Here is a 13,530-nt window from a genome sequence, read left to right as displayed (position 1 = left end):
CCTGATTTCTAAGATGTACATTAAAAAATTGAAAGGCCAAGAAAGCAAAATGAACACAACCAACTGCTAAGAAGTATAAAAGCTGAGCAAAGTTGCAGCATGCTGTGGTGCTGGGTGGCGGGAGTTTTCAGTTCAGACCACCAAGGAGGAGGAGCCCTGTAAGAACCTCCAGCTTTGAGTTGAGACCCCCAAAGACAAAGCCTTAGAGTCCACGTAAAGATCCAGAGACCAGCCCTCACACAGCACCCAGCATTGGCTCTGCAGGCCCAGTTCCTGCTGGGATGCAGGCAGGCTGCCTCCTCGAGGACTCTAATTTCTGCCCCAGGCAAGGGAGAGGTAGATATTCTGTTGCAATACCACATGATAAAAAAAAAATCTAGAAGGAGAGAGACATTGGCTGGCAGGGTGGAACAAAGGGAGTTGCAGTTTTGTGGGGGAAGGGGCTGCACCTCTCTTGGAGGTAAATCATAGGATGCTTTTCCATGGGCCAGAGTGGTCTGTGTGGGAGGGAGAGAGCTGGCCTGAAACCAGGAGGCCTAAATGAAAAAATCATGGACTCTACGAGTCTGTGCAAGAAAATCGGTTAGAGGAGCAGGGCTGAAAGAAGCATCCAGTTCAGTTTACTCATGTATCAGGAGAACAAATACAACAGGAGAACCACTCAGGTGCCCACAAAAATGTCTTTGAGAGAAGGAAGCAGCCAACCATTCATCGGGTAGAAAATGGCCCAGCTGCTGTTTGACTCTGTTTTCCTAATGTTCTCCATTTTGGTCTTGATTCTGATAGGGAAACATTGGCAAGCAGTAGTTGGGACGAATGCTGGGGGTTGGAGAGAAAAGAGGGATAATGCCCAGATTTTCCTCTGCAGGTGACTGGAGGTGACTATATTTGACATTAAAGCAAAGGGCTTTGATTACTGTCAGGGACTGGACTGCAACTGTGTTTGCAGCTTAAAGTGACAGTAGGACCTCAGAGTGTGTAGAAATGCCATGGATACTGACAAGTGTTTTTCTAAAGGACTCTGGACACCTTGCAGAAACAAACATACATCGTCCCTGGAGGGAAGCATTCCTCTGCAAGCCCCTCTGAATCCCCCTGGTTGAAACTGAACCACATGTGAGTTCAAAGTAACAATTACCAGCACTCACAAAAACAAGCCATAGCTACTGAGAATTAGCAAAAGTACAACAGAGCTAGATCAGTTACTTTAGGTATTAGACTTTTCAGACACAGCATATAAAGAATTTTTTTTAAGAAATAAAAATGTAGGAAGCATTTGAGAACTAGTTCCCCTGGCATATGTTGTCAGTTTGGCTCAAATAAACTCTTATAAAAATTCTTTTTGTAAGAAGAAATAAAAAATGTAATCATCAAAATTACTTAAAAGCAAGAGACTATTAATAATGCACAGATATATTAAAAATGAGTAAATAGAACTTCCAGAAATAAAAATATAATGGTTGAAATTACAGCTTGATGTATAGTATGTTTTTAACATATTATATACAAATTGAAAGAGAATTCATAAACTAGAGAAAGTTTCTGAAGATATAACCCACATAGAGCAAAGAGGAAAAAATATGGAAGGAAGGTAGATAGATGTCTAACATATCTAATCAGAGTTCAAATGAAAGAACAGAGAGGATAGGAAATGGAGGCAATATTTGAAAAGATAGTGTCTAAAATTTTTGAGAATGATAAAAGCTATTTTTCCATGAATATAGGAAAGACAAACAGGGTCAGTAAAATACATTGCATTATAGTATTTCACTGATACAGCCTATCTACTAAAGAGGGAATATGCTAATTGACCCTCACACCATGGCAAAGATGGTGGCGCACATAGCCAATAAGGAAGGAATATGCTAATTGACTACCCCGCCCTCAAAGATGGCAGTGCCCACAGCCAATAAGGAGGGAATATGCTAATTGACTGCCCCACCCTCAAAGATGGCGGCACCCACAGTCTCAAGATGGTGGTGCCCAGTCCCCTCAGCCCCACCGGGGCAGTAGTCACGCAGCAAGGCTGGACCCACCCCCAGCGGGCCTGGCCGCTCAGCACACCTGCCTCTGGAGTCCCCCCCCCCCATCCGCTCAGCCCCCCAGCCACCCAGGGCCAGCCCAAGGCACAGGCAAACCTTGGATGGCGGCTGCCCAGCTGCCCAGGGCAGCCCGAGGCGCAGGTAACCAGGGCTGGCCAAGGCTTGCAATGCCAGCAGTGGCAGCAGCAGAGGTGTGATGGGGCGTCACCTTCCCCTGATGGCCAGGTCACCTCCCACCCCTGATGGCTCCCAGACTGTGAAAAGGGGGCAGGTCTGGCTGAGGGACTCCCACCAGTGCATGAATTTTCATGCACCAGGCCTCTAGTGTGATATAAAAGATAAAGAGAAGATCTTAAAAGGACCCAGAAAGAGAAGATAGGTCACCTACAAAATACAGACAATTATTACATCAGAATTTTTACCAGCATCAGTGGAAGCCAGAGGACAGTAAAATAAAAATCTTCAAAATGACAGGAATAAATAACTATTTAAAATTCTCATTCTACTAACACTACGTTTGCATATGGGAAAATTAATGTCATTTTTAGGCAAACAGGTTAGCTCCAAGAAACTTGAACTTCTGAAGAATGCACTTTAGATAAAAGAAAAATGGCACCAGAATACCAATAATTAACTGTTTAAAGGGTAATATTAATAATTGTCTTATTTGTGATGTTTTAAAAAACTAGATAAAATGAAAAGAATAGAAAACAATCAGATATAATTTGAAGGGAGGTGATTGAAGTGAAAGTTTTGCATTTCTCATGAGGAAATTAGAGATTTTTCCCAGCTTTGTTTAGATATATTTGGCATATAACATTGTATAAGCTTAAAGTGTACAATGTGAAGACTTGGTAATGTGTATATTATAAAATTATTATCACAATAAGGTTACTTAACATTTTCATATCTTCACATAACTATAATATTTTTGATGGTAAGGACATTTAAGATTTACTCTTTTGGCAACTTACATGCATACAATGCAGTATTGCTAACCATAGTCACCAGGCTGGATATTAGAATCATAGATGAATATATGAGATTATTCATTTTATAACTGGAACTTTGTACCCTTTGACCAACAATTCCAGCGGTTCTCAACTTGTGGGTCATGACCCCTGAAAACACATCCTGCATATCAGATATTTACATTATGATTCATAACAGTAGCAAAATTACAGTTATGAAGTAGCAACGAAAATAATTTTATGGTTTGGGGTCACCACAAAATGAGGAACTCTATTAAAGGGTCGCGGAATTAGGAAGGTTGAGAACCACTGCAACACTTAGACCCTTGCAATCACTATTCTACTCTCAGTTTCTATAAATTTGGCTCTTTTTAGATTTCACATATAAATGAAGTCATACAGTATTTGTCTTTGTCTGTTTGACCTGTCTCACTTAGCTTAATGCCCTCAAGGTTCATCCATATTGTCACAAATAGTAGGATTTCTGCCGGAAGCCGGTTCATCCTTGCTGCTTGACACAGTCGCTGCAGGGAAGAAACACCTGCACAGCATATGTTTCAAGGGACCTGGCGTATATGGCATACTATTCTTAATATGTTTGCTCACCTTCTTGGCACTATGTGTTTTAACCAAGGTCACCTCTCCGAGAAAGGTTGTTTCCCCAGGTAGGGATTTTTCCCTGAAGTTAGGGAGGAAATAAAACCCCTTAACTAAGTGCCAGGCGGATAGTTAATCACTTTAACTATGAACAATCACTCTTAAGCTACATAATCTTTACTCCCTGGAATGGAGATAAGAAACGCCCTAACCTTTGGAATAGAAATTGACAGGATTAAAATCAACTAGTATAAATACAGATATAACAAGACAATAAAAGACAGAACCTGGCTGGAGATCCTGGACAGAACTTGGCTGGAGAACCTGGTGACAGAACCTGGCTGGAGAACCTGGCTAGAACCTGGCTAGAGAAACCAACTATGCTGATCAACTGAAAGCTGCCTGCATGTCATTCCTTCTTCACCGACTCCATCCACACCTTTGGGAACCCCTGGACTTGCTGGGGCTGGACCTCAACAGATTTCCTTCTTTATTATGGCTGAAAAAAATTCCATTGTGGGTGTGTGTGTGTTATTTTTAAAAATCTATTTCTTTGTCCACAGACACTTAGGATACTTAGGTTGTTTCCATATCATGGCTATTGTGAATAATGCTGCAATGAATAAGGGGGTGCAGATATACCTGAGGTAGTGATTTCATTTAATTTAAGTATATACATAGCAGTACTTTTAATATTTTTTGGAATCTCCATACTGTTTTCTATAGTGACTATACCAATTTACAATCCCACCAGCAGTGCACAAAGTTCCCTTTTCTCCACATCTTCCCCAACACTTGTTATCTCTTATCTTTTTTATATTAGCCATTCTAAAAGGTGTGAAGTGACATCTCACTGTTGTTTTGATTTGCATTTCTCTGATGACTAGTGATGCTGAGCATCTTTAATATGTCTATTGGTGATTCATATATCTTCTTTGGAAAAATGTCAATTCAGTAAGAGGGTAGAAATTTGATTAACTATTGACATTGTTATATTTGGTAAAATATCAAGGGTGATCACTGAAAGAATAAAAGTAGTGTTTATAATTTTCACATTAGCAGAGGGGAAAGATTGCCTAAGCCTTAGGCCCTAAGGGGTGGGGAAGGGGGGAAACCAAAGCTCAATCAATCCAAAAGCATAAAAAGAGAAAAAAAGAAGAATGGAAAATGTGGGATAACTAGAAGCAATAAATATAATTTTAAATTTACCAATTCAAAGATAATCAGAATGGGTTAAAAACAAAATCCAGCTATTTGACTTTAGAAACAATAAACTACAAATTGAGGACATAGGAAGGTTAAGGTTAAAATGATAAATCAGGCCAAAACAAAACAAAACAATCTACAAAAATAACAAAAATTATTAAAGATATAGAGGTTAAATGTGAAATGTTAAAATATTCAGTTCAGCAGTAGTATATAACAAGTCTAAATTTATATGCATTACTAAAGTGGATACAAAATATAGAAAGCAAAATCCACACAAGTTCAAGGAGAAATAGACAAATCCCCTGTCATATTGGGAGGATTCAAACTATCTATCTAGTATTTGATTGGTTAAGAAGATGTGGACAAGGGTAGAGAAGATTTGAAAACATAGTTAACAATTTGTCTTAATGGTATATATTGAGCCCTGTACCCCAAAACTGGAGGATAAACTCTCTTTTCAAGTGTGCATGCAGCATTTGCAAAAATTGACATATACTAGTTCTTAAAGCAAGTCTAGAATAGCTTCAATTAATTACCATCAGTGAGACATAAACCAGAATTTGAATAAAAATAGTAAATGCAAAAACCAAAGAATAAAGCTAAAGAAGTAATTGCAGGAAAATCTAAGTGATTATATGAGAAAAGAACAAAGTATAAGAATTAATGAATTAAAGAGTCTGCTTAAGTTAAAACAGAGTAAGCCCAAGAAAGTAGCAGGAATGAAAAAAAAATAACCAAGATACTCCTGCAGAAGAAAAAGGTTGAAGTGGGGGAACTTGCCTATCAGACATCAAGATTTAGTTAGTATCTATCTACCAGAAGAAGCAGGGCACCGTAGGCTCCATAAAGGAACCTGGTGCTTATACTGAGTGCCATGCAAAGACACTGGAGATTTTTGAGTAGAAGATTTTTGTGATATGACTTATTTTTTAAAAAGTTCCTTTGGCTGCCTTATAGATAATAGACCAGGGGAAAGGATGGAGACAGGAAAGTAGTGAGGTGGTTATGATGGAAGTCTACTAGTCACAAGATCAGAGAGCTTGGACAGGGGTGGTTATGGTGGAGATAGAAGGGAATGGATTCTGGAAGAGGAGCTGGTAGAGTTGGCGTAACTTATAATTGAGTGAGCCAAATCAAAGATAAGTCTGATGACTTTGGCCTGAGCAGCTGGGCAGCTGTGATGCTATTTACTGAAATGGCATATCTGAATAAGGAACTATTTAAGGAGCAGGGGAGCAAAGATTCAAGAGTTCTATTTTTCCTACTAGTCACCCAGTCAGTTTGGTAAAGAAGGCATTTAGGTGCATATATATGGCATGTGCTGCAGGAGTGGAGATACCTAAATTTGGAGAGTCATCTGGTCTTTACGGTCATAGGTTAGGAAACATAGGTTGGGGCCATGAAACAGAGGCTCTGTAAGGCAGACAGACATTTTACTCAACTTTGAATCCTTTATACAAATATTTACATTCAGCACAAATATATGCTTAAAAGTACTTAAGGATTAAAAGTTCCTGAGATTAGTTGTGTATCAAATGTCCTACTTTCTTATAATGTACTAAATAAATAAATTAATTAATAAATTAATAGAATTTTACACTTTCTCCCACTGGTTGATATTAGTAAATATTGAGATGTTTTAGTATTGTACTAGTGATGGAACACACAGCAGGCAGAATCAGAAGAATGGGGATGCCCTGTTAGCTGTCACTTCTAAGGTATAAGGCTTTAGAATAAGTCATTCAGGCTTCCTTTTTTTTTTAATCCTCACCCAAGGATATTATTTTTTTCATTGATTTTTAGAGAGTGGACACATATCCATTGGTGCTCTAACCAATAGGAAAACTGTCCAGGGCCATTCAGGATTCATTTTTAGGGATTTCTCACCTGTTAACATAAGGGTCTTGGCCCAAATAACTTCTAAGATTTTATTACTAAAACTGAAGTGGCATTTAAAAAACCACTCGTTAATAGCAACATTAGCATTCCTGTAGAAGGAAATGCCTTTGTTTAAAACTTAATATAAATCATTCTTCTTAGTATAATACTGATGTTGCTATGAGAGGGGGATAGAGAGGAGAGGACAAAGAGAAGGAAGTTGGCAATATGCTAAGGGCAGAAGCTTTGTATATGTTGGTGTAATCAGTGAAGGATCCATGACAAGGCCATCAAAAGTGGTTTGGGAACAGGATAATGCTCTGGTCATTTTCTTTCTTTCTATCTATCTATCATCTATCTATCTATCTATCTATCTATCTATCTATCTATCATCTATCTATCTATCTATCTATCTATCTATCTATCTATCTATCTATCTATTTATCTATCTATCTATTTTTTCCCACGCTACCTAGAAAAACTTTAATTCCAGAGCAGAAACTGCTCGGGCCCCTCCCCCCGTCCTCACATGGCAGCAGGCACACTCGCCCACCTGCCCCAAGACCCCGGCCCAGGGAGACCACCCAGTCAAAAGGTGTTCTTGATGCGGGCTGCCACCAGCACGAGGATCTCCCCGATCTTCCTCTGCCAGTTGGCGATGTCCTTGGACACGGCGCACCACAACTCCCCGTGCCATGGCTTGGCGTTCTCGCAGCGCCTCCTCACCTCCTCCCGCTGCTCCTCTGTGCCGTGCTGCAGCTCAAACTTGTAGAGGAGGGCCCAGGCGTCCCCCAGGTCGGAGTCGATCTTCACGGTGCGGTGGAACCACTCCCTGGCCTTGGTGATCTTCCGCTCACTCCAGAACAGCTTGGCCACTGCCAGGAGCACATGGGGGCCGTGCTCGCATTTCTTCAGGGCATCCACACTCTTGGTCTTCCTCTGGGGCCTGGCCTCCAGGAAGATGGCTTCAGACCACAGGACACCGGAGCTGGGGCACTCCTGCAGGGCCTTGGCCATGAGCATGTTGGCGATGTTCTTTAGCCCCGCACGGTACTCCAGCCTCACGGATTCCAACCACAGCCCCGGGTTCTTCGGGTTCTTCAGGCGAGACTTTTCCAAAGTGGCCCGAGCTTGGGTCAGCTGCCCGATCTTCTCCTTCAGCCAAGAAAGCAAAAGCCACAGGGGTGTGGAGTGGGGACATTTCTTTAGCCCCTGGCTGTAGGCCTCTCTAGCCTTGTCCGTCTGCTCCTCTTGCTCCTCCATCTGCCCCTTCATCATCCACAGTTTGGGGAAGTCCTCGTAGTGCTTCAGGGCCTCCTCACACAGCTCCTGGGCGGCCTCAATGTTCCCCAGCACCCATTCCAGCTTCACAGACTTCATGAACACCCGGGCAGTGGCTGCGCTGCTCCGAGCCTTGGCCAGCAGCCGCTGGGCCGTTCATACTCGTTGTTCTCCGATTCCAACTTCACAGCCGCCAGCCATATCTCCTCACTGTTGGGGTTGGCCTGGAAGGCCAGAGCCAGGATGCTTCTTGCCGCAGGCACATCGCCTGCCAGCCACTTGGACTTGGCACCCATGAGGCACAGCACCTCCGCTTTGGGGCAAGGGGCCACAGCCCTCTGCAGAAGCGCTTCCAGGGACTCCCTGGTGCCATGGTTCTTCTCAAAGTAGGCGGCTCGCAGCCACACACTCTTCTTGCTGGGGAACTCCTGCAGCGCGTAGGCATAGATGGCTCGTGCGCACTCCAGGGCATTGTGGGCCGCACAACTGTCGGCGTCTTCCATCCAGGTGTGCTTCCGGTCCTCCTCGATCCCAATGCCAATCACAGCTCGCATGACCGCCTGGCAGGTGGCCACACTGCCTGCCTTGTCACACTCCTCAGCATCCTGGATCCACTGCTCACGGTTGATCTCCACACCGTTGGCCCGCAGGGAGGTGATGGCCGGGTCAATGATCTCCACCATCCGCGTGTTCCCGTTGGCTTCCTCCAGCTTGGCAGCCGTGACCCAGATGTGCCGGTCTGTGGGGGTGTTCTCACGGGCCTTGTTCAAGACCTTGCGGGCATTTTCATAGGTCTCCAACCTTGCCAGAGTGAGCCACAGATCCACACTAGTGGGGCAGCACTCCACGGCTCTGCTTAGCATGATTCTAGCATCTTTAGGCTCTTCCAGCTCAACTGCTGCCTTCCATAAGCGAACAGAATTGGGTACATGCTCCAGGGCTTTCCGAAGAACCCGCTTTTTGGCACAAATGTCTGTTTCCAGCTCTGCTGCTCTGATGTAAATCCTAACAGACTGTGGGAGGTGACGGACAGCTTGGGCCACCACGGCCTTGGCAGTGTCCCCAGGTTGCAACCTGGCTGCTTCTAACCAGACATCTTCACTCTTGGGGCACATCTCCGGCCCCTTCATGATAAGGTTTCGAATGACTTGCAGCTTCCCAGTGACTTCTTCCAGGCGGGCAGATGCAATCCAGGCTGGTGGGTGGTGCTGGTTTGTCTCCCGAACAGACTTGAGGAGCAGTTGTGCCTTTTTGATGTCATTGATGTCCCCTCCATGGGTAGGGATCATGGAATTTAAGTCTGTCAGATAGCCTTTGGGGTCGACTACAGTCTGCCCACTCACAGAGTCAGACACCTGGCTCAGTCTCATGTCCATCAGCGTGTTCCTTGCTTGGCCAATCTTCCTCATGTCTAGCTCACCTGTGCCAGGTGTCATCAATCCAGGTGTCATTCCACCTGGGTATGGAGTGTTCAGCCCACCAGGATACGGTGTGTTAAGACCTCCAAATTGGGTTTGCCGGGGGTCCACGGAGGTATGGTTCTCTCGTCTGCAAATGTTTGGCGAAGAAGCTGTCGGGAACAGGGGTCAGTTTCTTGCAGCGTGGGTTCCGCTGGCGTTTGTTCCTGGAGTCACCAACCTCAGGGATGCTCAGCCATTCTTCCTTTATGACTTCTGCCAACTTCCTTTTGAGATCTGAGAACTGTTGTTGGATTTTGGGGCATTCCATACGGTACTTTTCAATTTCTTCTTTCTCCCTTTGCTCCCTTCTTTCTTTTCTTCTTTCGTCCATCCTTTTATCCAGAGCTGCATAAATAGCATCCGCTTCCTCGTCATCCTTTTCGTAGGGCCCACTTGAGAAGAGGCTCCCTGCATAGCCATTAAACTGGTCGTAGTTGGTATCATTCAGATCCTCATCATCGTCATGCGCAGCCTGGCTCTTCTTCATCTGGTCCCCGACGGTCCTCTTGCCCGGCGGCGCGTGGCGGTCATCCACAGGATCGTTGGCATCCCGGGCAGGCCCGATGTCTGACCGGGTGGTGAAGCCAGTGGCGCCTCGGCCCAGCCCCGGCACGTAGCCGAGCGGCGCGGGCATGCCCAAGAACGGCTTCTTCTTGTTGTTCATGGCGCCGCTGACGAAGAGGGCTGGGAAGAGAAGGCAGGAGTAGACGGCTCTTGTCAGGTTCGTAGCGACGAAAGCGAAAGGAGAACCTCCCACAAGGCTCTCTCTAGACAGTCTGGCACAGGACTGCAGGAGCCATGACCTGACCCAGCAACAGACGGCTCTTCTCCGTTCTGAAACGCCAAAAGGGAAAGCTGAATCTCCCACAAGGATCTCTCTACACAGCGTGGCACAGGACTGCATGAGCCCTAACCTGACCCTGTATATATACTCCATTAGAAGGCTCCACTTATTAACCACGCCCACCAAAGTCTATTGGCTCGTCCCCCACGGGGGAGGGGTGAACCAGGGTAAGGGGATTTTCAGTGCTTTCCTGAGGCCAAACAGGATTAATGCTGTTAATATGCATGATCTAATTCGCCCCCTGGCTATTCTCTCTTGATCCTCTCAACACCAGTTATTTACCTACTTAAGTACTCACTTTTTTTTTTTAAACAACTATCCTGACTTAGGCCACATCTTTTCTTTTTTTTTCATGACTAATGCAACAGTCTCTTGCCTCATTCTTTTTTTAAAAAAATATCTTTTATTGATTTGTTACAAAGAGGAAGGGAGAGGGATAGAGAGTTAGAAACATCAATGAGAGAGAAACATCCATCAACTGCCTCTTCCTGTGTGCCCGCAACCAAGGTACATGCCCTTGACCAAAATTGAACCTGAGACCCTTCAGTCTGCAGGCCGACGCTCTATCCACTGAGTCAAACTGGCTAGGGCCGTACTCACTTTTTTTTTTAATCTTTATTGTTGAGCCCTATCCAGTTTGGCTCAGTGGGTAGAGCATCGGCCTACAGACCTAAGGGTTGGTCAGACTCCATTCCGTTCAAGGGCACCTACCTTGGTTCAAGGGTCCTCCCCTGCCTTGGCCCTGGTCGTGGCATCTGGTCATTTTCTGTTGTTTGCATTGCTGTGATATAAATTCCTTTGATTTTCCCCAACTTCTGGTAAAGTCTGCCATGTCAAATATTGGTGTGAGAATTGGCTTTACTTATTTGCTTTTTTGGTGAGCTTTGTTTGTTGTTGTGAAAATGAAGGAAAACACCATGTCCATGTCTGGATTGATTTGGTATAGAACGGAGACACAGGGACTATTAACTATTATATGATTTATATTTATAATGAATTCAGTCAAAATGGGGGCTTACAGCCAGGAGTAACCAATGCAAGTCTCCCTTGGGAAGTCACATAAATTTTTGTCAGGACATTAAGCTGCCCACAAATCTTGATACTGTTCAAGCCAGAGGAATGAGAAGACCAGGGTGATGCCAGCTCTCACCAGCTCTCACAGGCTCTCTGTTCATCAAACTTGTAGATTTTGGAGGAATACTAAGTAAACAAAACAGTTCTTGATATAATATTCATTTTATTATGACAAACTTCTTTGCACTATTTGAAACAATTCCACCTATGTCTTTTTTTATCCCTCTGATATTAATAAAGACATAACACCTTTCATTTGCTAATTTATGTTTTTATCTAACTCAGGGGTGGGGAACCTTTTTTCTGCCAGGGGCCACTTGGGTATTTATAACCATCCACAGGCTATACAAAGTTATCAACTTAAAAATTAGGCTGCTGTATTTGGTCAAACATTTAATTAACTCACCCTAATGCCTTGGCAGGGCCAGATAAAATGATTTCCAGGGCCTTATATATCCTGTGGGCCAGACATTCTCCCTTAGATTCTAGCTTTTCATGGGAATTGGTGGAGAAAAATAGCATGTTAGAAACATGTGCTTGTATTTACAAGTGAGTCAAAAGTTAAAACAAGATATTTTCCAATACAGAAGGAACAACAATTGATAATTGTGGTTTTCATTATCCAAAAGGTGTGTCTTGTTTGTCTCCACAGCATAACATGGAACTCTTCTACTTGATGAGGGAGAGATGCAAAAACTTTGACTTCTTTGGAAAGTTGCTTGAGATTTACCTAAGTTGTTTTATGGTGGGGGGTCTCTCTTCTCCACGTCCAGCACGGAAAGAGAGATGAACTGGTTCTTTGAGTAGAGGCGCTTGGGATTGAGAGATGAAATAAAGAGACAAGACACAGAAATAAAAGAAGCTGGGACCGGGTGGGCTTCTGCCCTCTGATGGAGGGACAGACAGGGGGCCCAGCACCGGAACCACATGTTTAATTTAAACCCAAATACCAGGAAGTTACATCACATCTGGGTGGGCCTTGAGTTCCTGGTGACATAAGGGGATCCACCCCATTAGCACCTGGGCTGGAAAGGTCAGACTGAGTGGCGTCCTTGCCTTTGGGCTAGGACTACCCCCAGGGCGTGGCTCTGCCTGAGCCCTGGGTTCAGCCGTAAGAATGCCTGCTGTGCCTGCCAGTGGCCCCCCACATTGTTTTAAAATTTTATCTTAGTAATTACATCCATCATCTAGTTTTCCCTCTAATTACTCTAAAATGAAAATAAAAAATAACCCATGAATAACTTTTAAATTTTGAATTTGCCTGAAAACATTTTTGTGAAGAATGTAAAGACAAAAGTGTTTCCTAGTAACTTCTATTTGCTGATCCTGTGCAATAACAACAGTTGAGAGAGGAGAGTAAAAGTCGTCCAGAGTCTGTAAGGGAGCGCTTAGCTAACTCTTGTGGGAGTAACCTCTGGCCTGGAGAAATCTCCTCTCATGGAGCAGGGCGGGCTTTGGGGTGAGGGATCGGAAACACTGGAGAACAGGAGAGGGTCCTGGAGACTGGAGAAGGGCAAATGTAGCCTTAGTTTTCTTAAAAAGGGTTAAGGTAGGTTTTGCTAATACCAGTGAGCTCATCATATTTCCTCTTCATTCATTAAAAAAAATGATACTCCATATTTTGACATGCCATGACTCTTTAACCAACTCACTGTGGTGGTTATGAGCGTAGAGTGTGGGGCCAGTATAACTTTTGGAATTTCAGCTCTACCGCATATTGTTTGTGAAATCTTGAGCAATGTAACATCTTTGCACTTCAATTGTCTCATCTATGAAGTGGGGAGAATAATATCCCTGTCATGGGCTGTGGAGGGGATTGTTGAAGTTATGAGGAGAATGCGTAGAAGTAACTGGCATGTTGTAAACACTATGCAAAGATTAGTGTAGAAAATCTAAATATTTTTATTGGGTATTTAGATTTTGACCCTGTTTTATTTTTGTAAGCATAATTTATGTTTTGATAAACATTCATTTACAAAAGTCTTCAAAAACACTTCTGGTTGTTTCCTTAAGATAAATTCTTAGATGTGAAAACATTTGGTGGGAAGGTATGTACAATTTTAAGCCTTTTGATTCTTACTTACAGATTGACCACCAGAAGAGACTTTCCCACCCACTGAAACACTAGGCATTTCCATTGAAAAATAAATGTATGTGTGTGTATAACCCAATTT

General features: G+C 43.6%; 1 protein-coding gene across 1 annotated transcript; it reads right to left on the bottom strand.

The window, feature by feature from the left end:
* Nucleotides 1–7,250: 7,250 nt before the first annotated feature.
* On the bottom strand, nt 7,251–10,130 carry LOC102434847 (pre-mRNA-processing factor 6-like). Its single transcript, XM_014464650.2, is given in 3 exon segments — nt 7,251–8,130; nt 8,133–9,523; nt 9,525–10,130. Coding segments are annotated over 3 exon segments (2,814 nt in total). The 5' UTR covers nt 10,103–10,130; the 3' UTR covers nt 7,251–7,285.
* Between the last annotated feature and the right edge of the window lie 3,400 nt (nt 10,131–13,530).

The sequence above is a fragment of the Myotis lucifugus genome, unplaced genomic scaffold (assembly GCF_000147115.1).
Source record: "Myotis lucifugus unplaced genomic scaffold, Myoluc2.0 scaffold_259, whole genome shotgun sequence".
Classification (NCBI taxonomy): domain Eukaryota; kingdom Metazoa; phylum Chordata; class Mammalia; order Chiroptera; family Vespertilionidae; genus Myotis; species Myotis lucifugus.
This window is presented reverse-complemented; position numbering and strand designations above follow the sequence as displayed.